The sequence below is a fragment of the Musca autumnalis genome, unplaced genomic scaffold (assembly GCF_047663935.1).
Source record: "Musca autumnalis isolate F117 unplaced genomic scaffold, ASM4766393v1 scaffold_1, whole genome shotgun sequence".
In the NCBI taxonomy this organism is placed as follows: Eukaryota; Metazoa; Arthropoda; class Insecta; order Diptera; family Muscidae; genus Musca; species Musca autumnalis.
This window is the reverse complement of record NW_027411644.1, coordinates 306,790,706-306,809,800: the sequence shown is the minus strand read 5'-3', so window position 1 is coordinate 306,809,800 and position 19,095 is coordinate 306,790,706. Positions and strand designations below refer to the sequence as shown.

General features: G+C 37.1%; 2 protein-coding genes across 4 annotated transcripts in view; one reads left to right on the top strand and one right to left on the bottom strand.

The window, feature by feature from the left end:
* Positions 1-19,095, top strand: part of LOC141389894 (palmitoyltransferase ZDHHC6-like) — a 63,189-nt gene that overhangs the window by 36,492 nt on the left and 7,602 nt on the right. Inside the window, exons 2-3 of one of the 2 annotated variants that reach the window (XM_073962097.1) lie at positions 10,985-11,150; positions 12,364-12,548. In XM_073962097.1, coding sequence (XP_073818198.1) covers positions 11,090-11,150; positions 12,364-12,548 — 246 coding nt within the window. In that variant the 5' untranslated portion in view covers positions 10,985-11,089. Of the gene's footprint in view, positions 1-10,901; positions 11,151-12,363; positions 12,549-19,095 lie in introns of those variants that run through there. The other variant, XM_073962096.1, reaches the window with a different exon arrangement.
* Positions 75-5,059, bottom strand: su(Hw) (suppressor of Hairy wing). Of its 2 annotated transcripts, none has more exons than XM_073962081.1 (9): positions 4,987-5,059; positions 3,790-4,411; positions 3,566-3,724; positions 2,318-2,745; positions 2,115-2,247; positions 1,854-2,044; positions 1,645-1,790; positions 775-1,517; positions 75-710 (listed from the first exon to the last, which is right to left on the bottom strand). In XM_073962081.1, the coding sequence occupies exons 2-9, from the start codon at positions 4,261-4,263 to the stop codon at positions 399-401; spliced, it is 2,586 nt and encodes an 861-aa protein (XP_073818182.1). In that variant the 5' UTR covers positions 4,264-4,411; positions 4,987-5,059; the 3' UTR covers positions 75-398. The 2 variants fall into 2 exon arrangements, with proteins under 2 accessions (XP_073818182.1, XP_073818181.1); XM_073962080.1 differs by having other exon boundaries at positions 4,758-5,039.

Genomic DNA, 19,095 nt, shown 5'->3' with positions numbered 1-19,095 from the left:
GGTTTACTGGTTGAGTGGGGTTGCCATACTAAACGAATAGTCCAACTGACATTGCAATCAATTTAAAGTAAATATTTAAATTAAATTATTAAATAAAAAAATTTATTGCATTTAAAATTCCTTAAGCCTAAAATGTATTACTAAAAATAACTATATATGTAGCTCTAATATAATTCTATGAATTAATTCAATTTGCATTCTTTTTCACAGGCATATAAAAACTTATTTATATACACATTGAAGTAATTTGTGTACTTCATTAAGGCATCAATGGTGATTAACAAACGAAACCAATATTTTAAAAAAAATCAAATTAAAAGAATAGAGAAGTTGTTTGTTTCTCCAAATAGCAATAATTGTGTGAGTATATGTTGAGTGGAATTGTTGCTTTAGATGGTTTACGATTTAACCTTTTCACTTTTAATTGCTTTCTTGTCATCTTTCTCTTGTTTAATGGGAGCTTTTGTGGCGATGGTTTCTTCTTCATGCTCCTCATCGTCGTCCTCATCATCATCATTACCCAAAACATATTCAATAACTTCATCAATTGGATAATTGTTTAATAACTCCTTAATCGATTCATTGTGTATGACCACCGTAAACAACAACTTGACATATTCACGCATGCGACTAGCAAACTCCAGTTCATGATAATTAAATTGATCCTTGGATAAATCATGGCCACAGTTTTCAATGACTTTACAAAGGACCTGAAAGCAAAAAAAAATCCATAAAAAAGAACTCAAAGAGCAACAATGATTATTTGTCACATACCGTTTCTTCAGAGGCATCTGGCCAACCAAATTTCTTCAGTGTTACACTATCCACCAACATATCAAGTAATTTGCCAACATTATCTTTTAGTTTCAAATCTTCCTCAGTTAATTCTTCATCCTCGTCTGTACTAAAGTGGGTTAGATTATCATCATCGGCAATGGCAGCTGCCAATGATTCAGCCAATGATTTGCGTTCCTTTTTATTTTCAGGCGTCCTAAATGTCTTAGTGGCAATGGTATTCGTTGTCAACGGTTCAATTACACCACCATTTGATTCCAATGGTATAACGGTAAATGCTTCATTGGATAAAATTATGGTTTCACCTGGATTACCCGTTGATGTTGAGGGTCCATCATTGATAATGAATTCTTCTAAAATTTGCACTTTATTGGCGGCAACAGTTTTTGGAGATTGTATTATCCGCTTTTCTGCCAAACCTTCAATACTGCTATTCAGTATTTTACCTTCACTATTTGTGGTGACAAATTCAATTCGTGGACCTTGAGAATCTTCAATTTTAATAATTTTCGGTGCTGGTATTGTTATGGACTCGTCATCTTCATCATCTTCTTCGCGTATAATACCACGACGATCTCCAAATGGATCTTCATTTACAAATGTTTCCGGATCTTCTTGATGCACCTTTAAAATGTGGAATTGTAAACTCTGCACACAATCAAAGTTCTCTTTGCAAACAGCACAGTCGGTGCGGGTTCGTAATTTCCGTTTTTGTAATGGAGCTGTAAAGAAGGGAGATTAAGAAATGTATTAACAGGGAAGGTAAAATGGAATACAATAGCTTTAGCTAGAAATAATGAAGGTAATAAGCTTAAAAGTAATGTAGCTTGCTGTATAAAAAATACTTACTTATATGCTTGCCCTCTTCCATATGCTTATTGTATTCGAGTTCAGTTTTGAAACCTTTCTTGCAAATATCACATTTTTTAAACATTTTAGCACGGCCTTTACGTTTGGTTTTTTCTTTATTGTGTTCTTTAACATGTTTTTCAAGCCTGCAACAACATTAATTGTTAAATAGAATTTAAAAAATTTTACAAATAAAAAGTTATCCTTACTGTTTTTCAGTTTTAAACTTCTCTGGACATTGGTCACATTCATATGGTCTTATGTGAGTTCTTAAATGGGTTTTCAATTGTGTTCCTTGAATAAAGCTTCTGCCACATTCCGAACAAACATGTGGCCTTTCACCTGTGTGGCGTTTCATGTGTCTATTTAAAACCTCTTTTACGGCAAATGATTGTTTGCACTAAAAATAAAACAAAATAACTTTACAAAATCTATGATCTTTAAACATTTCTTTGGAAAACTTAACTTACCACAGAACAGGTATAAGGTTTTTCTCCTGTATGATAGCGTCTGTGTTTTTTCAAAGCCACCAATGAGGGGAATTTCTTTTCACATAAATCACAATCGAATGGCCTTTCTCCGGTGTGTGTACGATTGTGGATGCTATAGTAAACAAGGATAAATACAATTATCTGTCAATATTCCTATAAATCAAATCGAATAATTTACTTACTTCAGTGTTGATAAACTGTAGAAACATTTCTTACATATAGGACACATATATTCCGATTTTTTGGTGGTTTGTGTACCCAAATGTTGCTTAAGATGTGAACGTAAATTATCCAAACGATAAAATGCCTTATTACAAACTTTACAATGTATGGTGTCGGTTTCATTCGAAGCACATGCACTAAATTTCATGTGACGACTTAAATGATAGGAACGTGTAAAATCTTTTCCACAGGTCTTGCAAGCAAAAGGCTTTCCACGATTGCTGTGCTGTTCTTCGTGCAATTTCAATAGATTAGCACTACGCAGTTTGGCATTACAAATGCTACAAGGATAATCATCGAATTCTGAGTGGGTTATGAAAATGTGACGCTCATAACTCATTTGAGTTTTAAATGACTTTGGGCAATCAGGGCAATTGATGTGACCTAACTGAAAATATAACATAAACATAACATAGAAATTTTATTTTTGGACAAAATAAATAAAAAGAATAAAACAAAATAAAATTTAAAAATATAATAATAAAAAATAAATAAAACAAAAAAAAAAATTAAAGTAGATAATAAAATAATTCCCCCAGGTGGAATATTCAGCGCAACAATTATCTTTAAGGGACACCTATCGAATTGCTTTGTTTTTTACCATGGCATATAGTTTTTTAATGGAAACTCCATACTTCCTTAGACATGGGCCTTGAGAATTAACTGTAAATGCCAGGGCTTTAACAGGGGGTTTGCCGTAAGTCACGTTTAAAGAATCAAGCATCCACAAGCTTTAAAATGATACCAATATTACCTTGTTGGCTTCCAAAAAAAATATATAGGGGTATTTCAGGAATTTTAAGGTCCATATCTTGGGAAGTATGGACTTCCGCAACACAAACTGTAAATCGTTGTAATTAGGGTCCCAAGGGCTTTAGATATGTCAAAATGATTCACAATCAGTTCTTAAACATGACTTCTTGAAATGATAGGGCGAAACATTTCCTAAATTTTCAATTAAACTCATTTCTTACAGAAATAGCTCTAACGAAAAAAGGCCATAACTAAGACAATATATTGGAAAAACTTCAAACTGGTGCTGAGTTCTTTACATCTCAAGGACGGGCAATTCAAATTATTTTCATAAATGGGAACCTAGCCTATTAGACCAAGAGCAGTTCCAAAAACTACAAAACAAGATTTTGTACATAAATTTCGTTACAAACTGTTAATAGTATTTTTTTTTTTTAAACCTGTGTATAACTTACATGAAAAGTATCATAGCTTTCACCACAGCAAAAACAAACATCTTTATTTTCCATTATAACAGCATCCTTTTCGATTTTCTCCAAGTTCTTTAACATTTCTTCCTTGCGCTGCTCGTAGCCACTATCAAAACGGCAATAATCCAAATGCTTTTTTAAACCCTACGAATATTCAAGCAGAGTATTAATATAAATCAATATATCCTTCAAACCAAATTCCAACTTACCTTCAAACGCCGAAAAGTCTTAAAACATTTACCACAAACATGTTCAACAATCTCCTGGGTACGCGATGCCGTATCCATTTCATCATCCTCATCACTTATTTGTAGTTCTTCTAAGATCTCACCCGTATGCCCGGTTGTTGTATCCTCAATATTTTCGTTTAACACAAAATCGATTGTTTCATGTTCCTCACCATCTTCGGCATCCTTTTCACCTTTCACCATATTCATTAAATAGTGATCCATTTTCTTCTGTTTTAAAGTTGTAGCAGGTGTTTTGGCCTTAGCTATGGAAAGTGTTATTTGTTTGGGTGGTGACATTTGTACAGAAGTCACGACCTTTGGAGTTTTTGGAGCTGGAGTTTTAAATTGTTCATCATTTAAGATTTTAATACCCTCATTTTTGGACGCAGGCGCCAATGCATTACTTTCATCCTTCTTTTCTTGTTTCGGAATTATCTTAGTAGTAGTACTCATTGTTGTGCTTTTTAGGTCATAAAAAGTTTCTTCAAGGATATCAATGACCACTGATCCAATAATAAAAATTATAGCAAACTTTTAGGCAATTTGAAAATGTGACTGGTCTCGGTTTCTAATTCTTAATGAACCAAAATGTCAGCTACGCCTAAAAACACAGAAAGAAAAAATTAAAATGGCGACCAAATAAATGAGTTGCAAGATCTCTCTCTCCCCCTAATGACGATACAGTTGTGAGAGACGGCACACAAGCCAAGCAACAAGTCGAAATACAAACACACAAAAACAAGTTATATGGGTATGTTAATCTGTGTTTGCTCATTTATTTATCCCCCCAAAAACAGAAAATAATGTATCAATTCCAATAAATTTTCACTTTTTTCGTCTCAATTGTAAGTGCATACTTTTCAAAGCTTTGTGTTTTTTTCTTTTATTTTACTTTTTGTGCTAACCATACAAACACATTTTATAGTATTTTCTTATTGTATGCTTACTTTGCAGATTAGATAAAGATTGACAATTTTTTCACTTTAAAGCACTAGAACGTCACTTTTCTTTTAAACAATAAATCGAATGTGAAATCTTTGCCACGATTTCCCTTAATATTCACTGTTTTTCAAGTAACAATTTATAGGGCATCTTTTTGGGAAACTATTTTTATTATCCACTCCAAATTATTTCACTATTTACAATATCACTTTCGGCTCTGAAATGTCTCTTTACCTAATTTTATGCTTTGAAATGTAATGTGGCACGAATAATGTTATCAACTGTTCAAATTTTCTCATATTTTGGCGTATTTCTCAAAAGTAGTGATCTCACATGAGTACGTTTAATACAACGCTGTAATATATGTCAAGTTAGGTTCTCAGTTATTGGAAAGACGTGAGTGAACATGACTTACGAGTAGAAAACGTGGGGGAGCAAATAAAAATTGAAAAATTTTAATAATGGTATAAATTAATATAAAAATTAAGAGACTCAAGCATGTTTATGCACATGACATGCATTTTTTTGCATTAATGGGTAGCTGACGTTTGATCCACTGACGACATTAGAATAGAATCGAAGCTAGTAAAATTTGCAAACCGCCTAAAAGTTTGCTATTATTTGTATGTATTTTAAATTCTTGTCCTTGAAATAAAAAAGGAAAACGGACATAAAACCAAGATGACGAACAGACTCGAAGCAACAGTAGGACATTTAATCTGGTGCTCAATGTAAACAGCCCAGCAAACAATTTGGATTTCGTGCAGGGTAGACTCCTGATTTCACCGTATGTTTCGATGCAGTCCATAAGAAGTCCAGGTCAATCCGGTGACCTTTGACCAAACAACATCCGTGTTCCGACATATATTTGTATTTACATTGTTTTTCTGTGTTGGGAGCAGTATATCCTGGAATGCCTGCTTCTTTTGGTCCGTGTCGGGACGACGGGAAAGCCAGGACCAATATGGATGTGTTCAGCTTACACATACGCATCCACCACATTCGAATTTCGGTGAGATGTTACCTGCTGTTTGAACACAGCCCACAGTGAATCGTCGTGGTCATCGAGGAAATATTGAATTTTATGAGTCGGAAGAATATAAGAAAAACCCAGGACCAAAATATGTGTGCTCGGGTTGTCACATCCGCATTTTCACCCAAATCCAATCTTCGGTGAGATGCAATATATGTCGGGTGTGGGTGCATATAAGTTGTTGTTCTGGACTTGTCCATGCGAGGGAACATGTTGCTGCATGCTGTGTGAACACAGCCCTCAGTGAGTCGTCGTCAGATAACAAGACTACACCGCATGTTATACTCCAGATCATGGTACAATTAAAAAGGTAGAAACAACGGCGAATTGCTACAACAAAGCAACCATGGTACAATTACTTACGTAGAAACATCGGCGAATTGCTACAACAAAGCAACTTTTTTTGTAATGTAAATTGCATGGTACAATTACTTAGGTAGAAACATCGGCGAATTGCTACAACAAAGCAACTTTTTTTGTAATGTAAATTGTCAAAATTTTCGCCAAATGTTCTCTTGTTGTCTCTTTTTATCGCTTGTGATTGTACAGTGAAGTGAACACATGCTATCTCTTACTTACCGAATCATATGGTTTTTTGTTTTGATTTTTCACGGCGAATTCCTCTTTTTTGACGTTTTAGATACGATCAGCTGGGCTGAGGCATCTACCTAAGTAATTGTACCATGCATGGTAAAATTAGAAAGGTAGATGCCTCAGCCCAGCTGATCGAATCTAAAACGTCAAAAAACTAGGAATTCGCCATGAAAAATCAAAACAAAAAACCATATGATTCGGTAAGTAAGAGACAGCATGTGTTCACTTTATAGACAAACACAAGCGATAAAAAGAGACAACAAGAGACCATTTGGCGAAAATTTTGACAGATTACATTACAAAAAAAGTTGCTTTGTTGTAGCAATTCGCCGATGCATCTACCTTTCTTATTGTACCATGGTACCATGGTAAATTGTCAAAATTTTCGCCAAATGTTCTCTTGTTGTCTCTTTTTATCGCTTGTGTTTGTACAGTGAAGTGAACACATGCTATCTCTTACTTACCGAATCATATGGTTTTTTGTTTTGATTTTTCACGGCGAATTCCTCTTTTTTGACGTTTTAGATACGATCAGCTGGGCTGAGGCATCTACCTAAGTAATTGTACCATGAAAGCAACTTATTTTGTAATGTAAAATGTCGAAATTTTCGCCAAATGATCTTTTGTTGTCTCTTTTTGTCGCTTGTGTTTGTCTATAAAGTGAACACATGCTACCTCTTACTTAAGCCGTCATCAGACCATCTGCTTTTTCACATGTATGACATCAGCTGTTCTGTATATTAGTATACCCAAAGTGACAACATACATGTGAAAAAGCAGATGGTCTGATGGCCGCCTTACCGAATCATATGGTTTTTTGCATGGTACAATTACTTAGGTAGATGCCTCAGCCCAGCTGATCGAATCTAAAACGTCAAAAAAACTAGGAATTCGCTATGAAAAATCAAAACAAAAAACCATATGATTCGGTTAGTAAGAGATAGCATGTGTTCACTTCACTGTACAAACACAAGCGATAAAAAGAGACAACAAGAAACCATATGGCGAAAATTTTGACAGTTTACATTACAAAAAAAGTTGCTTTGTTGTAGCAATTCGCCGATGTTTCTACCTAAGTAATTGTACCATGGTTTTTTGTTTTGATTTTTCATGGCGAATTCCTAGTTTTTTGACGTTTAGATTCGATCAGCTGGGCTGAGGCATCTACCTTTCTAATTGTACCATGCTCCAGATTATAAGCCCAACATAGCCCGATTTTGGAAGGTCATAACCGACATTTCTTGGGGGACTTTAATGATCATCATGAGTTGTTCGGTTAACGACAATGACCTGTAGTGCGATTCTCTAACTCATTTTTTGAGTTACCGACAACAATCGGTAAAATTAATATGCTTATAAATTCGGTTATTAACGATATTTTTCGGTAAGTTAGCGACGAATAAAAAGTAGTCGTAAAGTTCTACCAATAGTAACAGTGTTGTCAACTTTTGTTATACTTTTCATTCATAATTTTGCGTTTTAATGTTACCGATTTATGTCGCACTACAGATGACTATAAGCTAGCTGAGCAGATGGGTAGCTCTACATTTTGCACGGTCAATGAGGACGCCCCTACCAGATTTAGCGCCTAGTGCGTGTCACAGTTCGCCAGATGTAACCTGAGAAATGACGTCACCTAGTCCCGGTCCACACTAGAGTAAATTTCATTAAAAAATTTCATGAAATTAGGTGTTCTTAGGCCGAATTCCCCAATACAGCAATTTCATGATTTTACTCTACGATGGAACTCAATCTAGAGACTCATAATTTCATGTTAAAATTTCAGTGAAATTATTCTAGTGTGGTGTGGCATCGTAAAATTTTGAATATGTTATGTCAAAACTTTCTTTATGTTGTTGGGGAAATTACAACAAAACTAATTTTTTTATAAAGGAATTTGACTTTTCATATTCGATCAGCTGGTGTGATACCACTACCTGGTAGTTCTGCCATGGCCCGGGCCTAGCAACCCGTTGTTTCTTTTGTGTGAGGCCATCTCCCCATAATTGTGCGGAACGCGGAACTCAATCAATCAATTGGTCCAGTTTAAAAAAGTTTACTAATCACACACACCTTCTGATGTTTCGGTAGCAGGGAGGACGTTCCGAGTCATCTTCACTGTGATAACACATTTCCCAGCATAGGCGACGGGATCTGCAAATGAGCGTGAAGAGCTTCGTCGTGCCAACCCCAGTGATCGGAGTCATTGACTCGGAGTCAGGAAGCTGACACTGGAAGCTAACAGAAATGCAAGAATCGACTATTTTTTTTATTATTTTTCGATATCATAAAGGAACAATTGTTATCGTAGTAAAAATTTGAAGGTTCTGGAACAGAGCACTTGTTGACCACATATGACGCGATAGGTCGGTCTGCGGCGGCGTTAATTAGTGGTCTGTTCCAGAACTGCAAGAAGCTACTAATTTTTACTATTTTCTTCGATAACATAAAGGGAAAATTGTTATCGTAGTAAAAATTAGTAGATTATTGCAGGTTCTGGAACAGAGCATATGTCCACGTATATAAGTGCAAGACAATTGAAAAATATTAAAAAGATGTCAACCCGGCTTTTGACAGCACAAGCTATAATAAGAAAAAATTGTAATCAGCTAGCCGTGGCCTACCTTCATTTTATTTTACCATTGTACAATAATGTCAAGGTGGGCTCCGTTTGAATAGCGTTAAAAATATTACAACCCTGTAGCTAGGGCTTAAAACGTCAAATGCAATGGAGCAATAAATAAAGATAGATGTATATGTGCATATCAACATCACGACTTTTCATGGAGTTCTTTGGATTGAATTTATATTATTAATTTAACACCCGTTTACACATGCAAGTGGCAGTTCGAAAAACACAAATACACTCACACATATTCATTGCCACACCAACTAACAACCTCACTGCCGACAAAATTTTCTTGTCAGTAATCAATGTAAGTGCTTTGAAAGTAACTTCATTTTTTTCCGAACGTCTACACATGCAAGTGTCAGTTCGAAAAAATTGAAGTTTCGACTATAATATGTATACACAACTGTCTGTAAGTTACTTGCATGTGTAATCATTGGGTAAATATTTTTAAATAGTACTTGCTTCAGTAATTCAACATCAACTGAGTTGTTGTTGTTGTAGCAGCATCTAATGCTGTGTTGGCAGCCGCTGGCCGAAACACTTTTGGTTTCGGGTCAATCCGGTACGTAAGAACCCGCTGCCGTGGGATTGCTGAGATGACTTGCTCTTTCCATTTAAATAACAAATGATTTTGCTTCATCATCCAAAAAGTTTTTATATTGTCTTATAGTACGTTTATATAGAACCGGCTTTAACAAACCCACTGGGTTTCAAATGTCAATTCCATTGCTTATATGTCAAACAAATCCCCATAAAGAAGGTTAACCCGGCAAAAAGCTCTAGTGTGTACGGAGTTTAATATAAACATGGCCTTGCCATCTCCTGGGGCTGGATTCTTGTTCTATGAAAATTTTAAATGAAAAATATTTCCTTTATATTTTTTTTCATTTGACAGTTTTCATTATACAAGTTTTCATTTCACATTTTCATAGAAACAGAATTGAGCCCCTGGATTCCAACTCCATTAAAGTATAGTACACATTGACAAGCAAAACTGACAGTCATCGAGGTCTATTTCGTGAATATCAAAGCCTAACTGAAAAATTTCTTTTGTAATCTCTAAATAATACCGTATATATTGTATTTCAAACGTTTTTAGCTAAATAAAAGTTGTTATTTGCCGGAAAATCGTCCTAAACAAGGCACATTTATAGAAGGTAGAAGTGACAATCAGCTGTATTTTTACTTTTTTTGTAAATTTGGTTTTCAAAATATAATAGGGTCTACTCGTGAAATTTGAAATTTCGAAATTTGCTACCACAAAATACTTCTTTTCATAATAAACGTGTAATAAAAATTACCTACGAGAGTTCTGAATGCGTTATATTTACATTTTGATTCAAATTTGTTCTATTTTAGATGATTTTCAAAACGTATTTATGTTTTTCTTGAAAAATTTTTTGGAACGACCCTATTACTCAATATTTATCTTTGACAATTAATTTTCAATAACAACAATGTTGTTTTTGTAAATTTTTTAGTTGTTGTAATTCATGCACATACCTTCTATAAATTTACCTTGGTCCTAAAAGTACGTTGACTGTCAGTTTTGAATGATAGTGTGTACTCCCCTTAAGAATTTCAATCTCGTCAATAACTGCAAAAACTTTCCTACCTTTAAACATTTTCTTGACAAACTGTATCCTATTTTTATGCTATCGATAAACAAGTTTATTTGAATTTTCAATTAACTGCTGATAAAAAGGAAACTTTGGTTATGTAAACAGCTTGATGTTAACATGAGAATTATACAAAATTGAGCAAGTAAAATAAAAATGTCAATAAAAAAGTTGAGTTCCTTTTTCTGACTTGGTTAAAAATAAAGTGATTTTTTCCACTTTTGCTTTCTTATCGATGCCATCTCGATTATTCAAGTAATGGTCGATAACCGACATGTGATCCCTACTTTTTACATTTTCGATGATTTTTTTAGTTTGGTTTCTATATTTGCCGTGTTCTGTTGTGTGTGTTTTTCGTTGGTTTTTTCAGAATGCAAAAAATAAAAATACGAAGTTAAAAGAAAAAATATTACAACATAATATTTATATTGCAAAAGTATATCTATTTTAATATACAAAATGTCTGCTAATTTATCGGGTTTTAAGCGATTTCTACACTGGGGTCCAATAACAGCTTTGAGTAAGTAGATAAATGGATGGATTGTTTGTAAACATTAATAATATATTTTCAATTGTCTTATCCAAATTATTTTTCCAGGATTGGTCGGCTATTAATTCATTTCATTCATCAATTTAATTTTGTGCTAATTAATTCTGTTTTATGTGTGGTTCCTTTTTTTGGTTTGCTAGCAAACAAAGTAATTGTTGGTGTTCTCATTTGCTTTTGTTGGTTCATTCATGCCAGTTCATGCCACATTAACTCCACAATACTTCCGTTTGTGCGTCTATTCCGGATATTAAAATTCCACGTTAACATTCCGCAATAAAAAAGACCGACCACTTGTGGCAGTTTTGATAAAGTCGATGACATTCGCCTTTGGACTTTTGGTCAATTTTGTTTTGTCAACGAGTTTCTTTCACTTCTCACCAATCACGCATTCCATCATTTCATTCCATGGTTAATTATAAATTTCTTTTGTTACTTGTGGTTGTGTGGTGACATGCAGAAGTAAACAAATGTAAAGGAATTATACGTTCCGGTCCGCCTTCTACATGAAAATATAACAACATTTGCCAGATGTAGGCGTCAAATTCAATACATTTTGTTTGTTAACTGCATTACAAGACTTTTTATGGAGAAGAATTTTGTCATCATTTGTTTGCAGTTCTGTTCTTCAAAATGACTTGACAAAATAATGTTTGTAACATACATATATTAACCTTGACTTTTCCTTTATCGATTGAACTCCTATACCATATATGGAAATATTTATATTTAACTTACTAAAGAAGTACTTTATGAATCATAGTACCAATATACCAATATTATAATTTGTTTCTTATCATTTATCAGTGGTTATTTTAGGCTCTTGTTGACTTTAATTGGTATTTTGCATACCCCTTATGTTTGTGATATTCGTTTGTTCGCTCTTAACTAAAGCATTACAAAATCATGTATTAGAAGTCTCCGTATCAAGGGCTTCTTGTCTCTTATGCAGAAAATAATTTATTCATCAAACTCCTCCCCCATAATATTCCAAGTCAAATTTTCATAACAACTCCCAATTATTCCACCAATAAATCAATTTTTGTATTGCATGTTCAAGCGCTCAATTGCTTGATTGCATTTGTTTTAGGCCAACCAACCAACCCTAAACAACCAATAACATTATAACTTTATTACCCATTATTTATTCCAACACTTAACCACCTTTGTTTCCTTTCATTTGCAGGTATTATAAAATGCATAACCCTGACAACTTTATATATGAACTCAATGTGGTGGCCACCTAATGTATCATTAGGAGCATTTCTAAATCAAGCCATATTCTTAATGCTTTCATCGTTTGCAACCTTTAACTATGTGATGGCCACAATAACTGGGCCAGGTTTATTACCACTAAAATGGAAACCACAAGTAAGTAAAGTGCGACATGCAGTTGTTTGTTAATGTGTGTGTTTGTTCTACGCAGGAATAATTTGTGATACCTTTTTATTATTCTGTAGCAATTAGTAAGTTCGAAAGGAAGTTAGCTACTAATTAGCGGTCATAAATAGTAGATGTTAACAGTGTTAATTAAAAGATTATTTTTGTGCTATTAGACGCTTCCTAAGACAAAAGTAATGAATTAATAAGGACATAATTATGAGGGAATTTGTTGGAAGTCAGTAGAGGATAGAACCGTTTGGATAAATGACACAGCTCGTTCGTTCATCTAGAAATTCCCGTTTGTACATTTGAACCCCTCTCTCTATAGATCATGAAGGTTTATCCTGATGTAGCTCTGTGGGAGAATTCCACAAGATTGTGTTAGGGATGCCCACGACAACATTTTGTTGTGGTGATGTATTGGTAAAATCTTTGTCATGAGGATAAACCAATGGTGTCTGAGAAGACACCCTGTTGCAGTCAATAGGGCTGATTTGAATACTCTTCAACCCCACGGCGGCGGGTTCTTCGATACCGGATTGACCTGGAATCAAACAACAACAACAAAACAAACATCAAACAAAAAACAACAGCGACTGCCACCTCAGTGCACACATGTTTGTACTTATATCGCTTTTCTGTGCTGCAAGCAGCATATCCCGGAATGCCTTTTCCGTATTCTATTGGTCGGTGCCGGCACATAGGAAAACTTAGAACTAATATATTTGTGCTCGGTTTGTCACATCCACATCTTCACGCAAATTCAGTCGTCGGTGAGATGCTATAAATGTCGCGAGTGGATGCATCTAAGCGCTGTTCTGGACTTGTCCATGCAAGGAACTTCGACAGAGACTATGTTGCTGCATGCTGCGTATACACAGCCCCCTGTGAGTTGTAGTCGTCAGATTACGTGACTCCCCCGCAGCTCCCCCTAAAGCAATTACTTGATGTACGCGCAGCATTTAACACCAGCCGTTGTTGTTCCAATTCCCTTGTATCCCTTTTTCAAATTTAATTGCAATGGACTCCTAGGTAAGAAAGAGACCATAGTGGACTACATGAGTCGGAAGAATATCATGGTCGCGGCGGTGCAGGAAACCAAGCTCAATGACAACTTCAGCTTAGAGCGTTACAACGCAACAGAAGTGAAGATGCACCAGTCTGTTCAATACAGACTAATCTCCCTTGAGCCAGGCTCTAATGACCCGTACATGGAATATATACGGGTAGCGGTCATGTGTGGTACTGCCGAAGTAAAGTACATCCTGCCCATAAATAGTTGAACTCCAAGTTGAAAGGCTCATCATTTGCCCGTCTTTGCAGTATCATAACCGTCTGGTCTTTTTGGTGACTTTAATGCTCATCATGAATTGTTGCATTCGGTCCTCGGAAACGACCAGAGGGGTATAGTGTTGGCTGAGCAGATTGATAGCTCTATTTTTTGCACGGTCAAATATGACGCCCCTACCAGAATTAGCGCAATCACACGGCAGCGGGTTCTTTCGTAGGATTGACCCGAAACCATAGTGTTTCGGCCAGCGGCTGCCAACCCAGCATCAAACCTGTGCTTCACGTAGGTTTCTATGCTGCTACAACAACAACAACCAGAATAAGCGGAGAGTGTCACAGTTCGCCAGACGTCCGATTTCATCACCTTTGAACGCCGCACTTCCGCCAATCATGGAAAAGCTAATTGGCCTAGTATGAGAGAGTTCACTAAACACCGCTTCAGAGATCTGCCAAACCTTTCTGATGTTTGGAAAGGACTTTCTGAGAAACCATCACTGCTGCAGCCCTCCCCATATATCTGCTGGTCGAATACCCGAAGTGAGACCAAACTTCACAGCGGAAGCCACGGGACTAAAAAATGAGCGTGATGAGCTTCGTCGTACCAAGTGACCCCAGAATCAATGAGCTGACACTGGATGTTAAAAGGTTCGAAGGTGAGCATAGACGGAATAAGGGGTTAAATCATCTTCAAGAGTTGCAACATTGGAGCCGGGATATATGAATTCTGGGCAACGGTCAAGTCACACTCGAATTTTGCAAAGAAGGAAGATAGGAGCTCAGTCACGTTTGGCCACGTTACGCTGATTCGAAGAGAGGTGCTCAAGTTATTTCAATCGACAGTTTGTCAAAATACTGGGAGTGACAGGGTGAAGAGAAGAGTACTACATCGTATTAGATCTCTTCCTAACCAGGATGAACCACGAAAATTTACAATGGATGATGTTGCGAATTCTAAATCATCCAAAGCTTTGGGCCTTGATGGAATCTCAATGGTAATGCCGAAACAGCTGGATGTGCCGGAAGTCGTGTATCTCACTAAAGTTTCAACCTGTCGATAGGCACCCAAATCGTTCCCGAAGTCTGGAAAATGGGCATGGGTGGTACCGCTACTGAGGCCGGGCAAGGATGTCAGCAAAAATGAATCGTACAGACCGATTTTACTTTTGTCGTCCGTAGCAAAGACCCTTGAGGCTTTAGGCCTCCCCAGCGTCAGAAATAGCTATACAGTTGCCGATGATTAACATGGCTTCCGTAAGCAGCACAGCACGACAACAGCGCTGCATGCCATATCCACACATATCAGTCGAGGACTTAACCACAGCAGGCCGTGTGACAGAATTGATTGTGGCGCTTGACTTATTAAAAGCCTTTGATATTGCCAAGCACTCCACGCTCTTTGACGACATTGAGCAGACAACCCTATAGCCAAGTTTGAAACGTTGGGTAATCAATAGACAGCGGAATTTTTTTTCAGATAAGTCCATAAAATAGAGAAATGTATAACCACAGCCTCAAACTTCAAAATACCGAAAATCGGGAGGTATCTATGGGAGCTATATGAAGGCCTGAACCTAAACCGACAAAGTTTAGGTGGAAATTTGTTTACCCCCAGGGAAAATTTAATACCAAATTTTAGCCCCTTGGGGGGAATTTGAGGCCTCAACCTTCAAAATACCGAAAATCGGGAGGTATCGTTCTATGGGGGCTATATGAAGGCCTGAACGTAAACCGGCAAATTTTAGGTGGAAAGTTGTTTACCCCCAAGGAAGACTGAATACCAAATGGCATCCACTTTGATGGGATATTGAGGCCACAACCTTCAAAATACCGGAAATCGGGAGGTACCGTTCTATGGGGGCTATATGAAGACGTGGACCTATATCGAGAAATGTCAGGTGGAAAGTTTTATACCCCCAAGGAAGACTTAATACCAAATTTCAGTCATTTCGGAGGGATATTGAGGTCACATCCTTCAAAATACCAGAAATCCGGAGGTACCGTTCTATGGGGGCTATATGAAGAGGTGGACCTATACTGACAAATTTCAGGTGGAAAGTTTTGTACTCCCAACGAAGACTTTATTCAAAATGTCAGCCATTTAAGAGTGATGTTGAGGCCACAACCTTCAAAATATCGGAAATCGGGAGGTACCGTTCTATGGGGGCTATATGAAGACGTGGACCTATGCGGACAAATTTCAGGTGTAAAGTTTCATACCCCTAACGAAGACTTAATATGCACGATATGCAAAATATGCAAACATTTCTGGGCCTATTTCCTGTTATTTTGTGATAAAACTAATTTCTGTCTAATCAGATTTTCTCTACGACCATCCTAACCATATATGCATTTGCATAGGATTCCGCCGTCTAGTAATCAATCATATGTGTGGACGCCAGTCGCACGTGGAATTCAGGAATAAGAAGTGCAAGCCCCGTAGAGTGACACGGGGAGTTTCCCAAGATGGGGTGATATCTCCGAAATTGTTTAACCGGCATTGAGATCGTAACGAAGGCGTCAGTTTGTTGCCAATTTTTTTCCCTGTTGTCATTGTTAAAATGCTGAACTCCACTTTACTGATCTTGTCACCTTTTTCCAACCGAGGAATTTGCAAATACATATCCAACACTAAATCAACGGCAACTCTGTTCACCACATGGACGGCAGAGGTGAGAACAGTGCTGAATGTCATGGTTGATGGTAGCAAAATTCCGACCACAAACTACCCCAAAATACTAGATTCGACAGTATGTTCATGTCATCCGCGCATGCCAAATTTATCTGCGACAAGCTTATATGTAGGAAGAAGGTCCCCAAATCCCTAGCCGACAGCACTTGGGGCGCAGATAAAGAAACCTTTTTGACCACATATAATTTGATAGGTTGGTCTGTGGTAAGCTAAGCGGTGCTAGTTTGGTCCGCGAATATTATGGTAATGCGATAGAAAAATATTCTAACCTATCAGAATGTCGCTCTGAGAACTGCAACAGGGTGCCACCTCATGTCATCAGTGGACCATCTACATGAGGAGACAATGATTCTTCCAGTACAGCAACACAATGGCATGTTTTCGTTGCAGTACTTGCTCGGGTATTGCCGTGAGAGCCATCCTAATCACCATATATGGTGATTACATACATACATGCCACCCAGGCATGTCATGAGGGATCCTCGTGATGTAGAAAGAGAGGCCCAATGTTACGAAAGAGAACCGCTAGATCAACAAGCTTATCAAGCAGGTTTGAATAACATTCATGCGTATGTAGTCGTAGATGTCATAAACAACTGAATAGGGTCCTCGGAGAACATAACTCATCTATCGAAGCTGAGGAGCGTCAAACCAGAGTAGCTTATTTTGGCTCAATTACGCTCGGGATGGCACAGTCACCTAAATTCTTATAGGACAAGGATTGGTGAAACGGTGCAAAGCGTCTGCCCAACGAACATATATACACATATTACAACAAACAAGTAAATAAGTATCAGTCAGCTTTGCTGACAGAGATATACCCTCAGCCTGTGTATATTGAAACAATTTTTTCCCAAAAAACGTATGTATTTAGGGGGTTTTAAAAATTTTGGATGTATGGACCGACAAAAATGTTGATTAGGATTAAAGATCAAAACTTTTGCTGATGAGATACTTAAAGGAATGGATCGACATTGACCATTATGGAAGTGGATCTCCAGCCATTACAAATGGTGCCATAGGGGGTTTTTACACACTTCGAGCTGTTTGCTCAAGAAGTATGGACTTGCCCCTGACAAAAAATTTTACCATCGTAAGTGAAGCACCGAATGCAAGTTGCTTCAACAAAAATCAATGTGATTCGATTGCAGGTCTTAAAGTGAACTTATCCGAATTTTTGTGTGGGAGGTACCGGATGGAGTGTTCAAATATAGTCCATATTTGAACCTGATCTATATTTGGTAGATATATTAGGATGTGTAAAGTATGGACCAATTCGGCCACTCCCTTCAAGAGTTACCGTACGAACAATTCTTCCGAACATTTTTGAACTTTTGCGGGGGAGGTACCTGAAGGAGTGGACAGATATGGCTTGTCTTCGAACTTAAACTATGTTTGGACAAAATATTACTAAGGCCAAATTTTGGACCGAATCGGCAATCCGTTCGAAAGTTATCTTGCGCTCCAACCACCTCACACGGTGTCATAGGGTTTTTTTTTTTTGCAAATTTCAGGCTACTTTCTCAGGAAGTGTGGACCTGCCCCTGATGAAACTTGTACCGTCGTATGGGGGGGCAGTGAATACAAGTTGCTAAAATAAAAATCAAATCGATTCGAGAGCAGGTTCTAAACTGAACTTATCCCAAATTTTGTGTGGGAGGTACCCGAAGGAGTGGACCGATTGAGTCCATATTGGAAACTCATCTAAGTCTGGTAGACATTTCACGATTAGCAAAGTATGGACCAAATCGGTTACTCCCTTCAAGAGTTATCGTACGTACAAATTTTCCGAACATTTTCGAACTTTTGTGGGGGAGGTACCGGAAGGAGTGGACCGATATAACCCATCTTCGAACTTAAACTAAGTTTGGACAAAATATTACGACAGCCAAATTTTGGATCGAATCGATTGATCCGTTCGAGAGTTATCGTGCACACCAGCGAGCCAGACAGACAGACGGTTGGACATTGCTAAATCGACGCTAAATTGTCTGAAACACATTTCGTCCAAACATACTTGGGGTCTAAAACCATTATTTCGATGAGGCACATTTTGCCCGTATGAAAGGGTATATACCCTTTCTAGCCTAAGGCTGAGGGTATAAAAATGTGCAAAAATTTCATTTAAGTGTTGTTTAAGGCCTGTTCGAGGATTGTTTTGAAATTTTCATTCTGTGATTCTGATTTCAACAATATGTATTTTTTGGTGGGCAAGTCTATTCTCCCGAGAACCAATGCCAAATTAGATCCTGTTCAAAGATGAACTATGCCGGTCCATTCATTTAGGTACATCCTCCGCAGAATTTAAAATTATTTGGCTAGACGAAACCAGTTTTTCCTTTGATATGGCCCTGGCCCTCGAAATGTCCTAATATTTAGGGCCACTTCTTCATATCTCTATCGCACTATAGTTTTTGGAACTTCGCTCATACTTGTAATACAAGAAGGATGTCTATCTTTGTTTGCGAAGACAAACGCATTTCCTCCCGCATTCTAGTACATCAATCACCTTATTCAATGTGGCCGACTTCCGTATTGTCAGTTGCTTTGTATTCG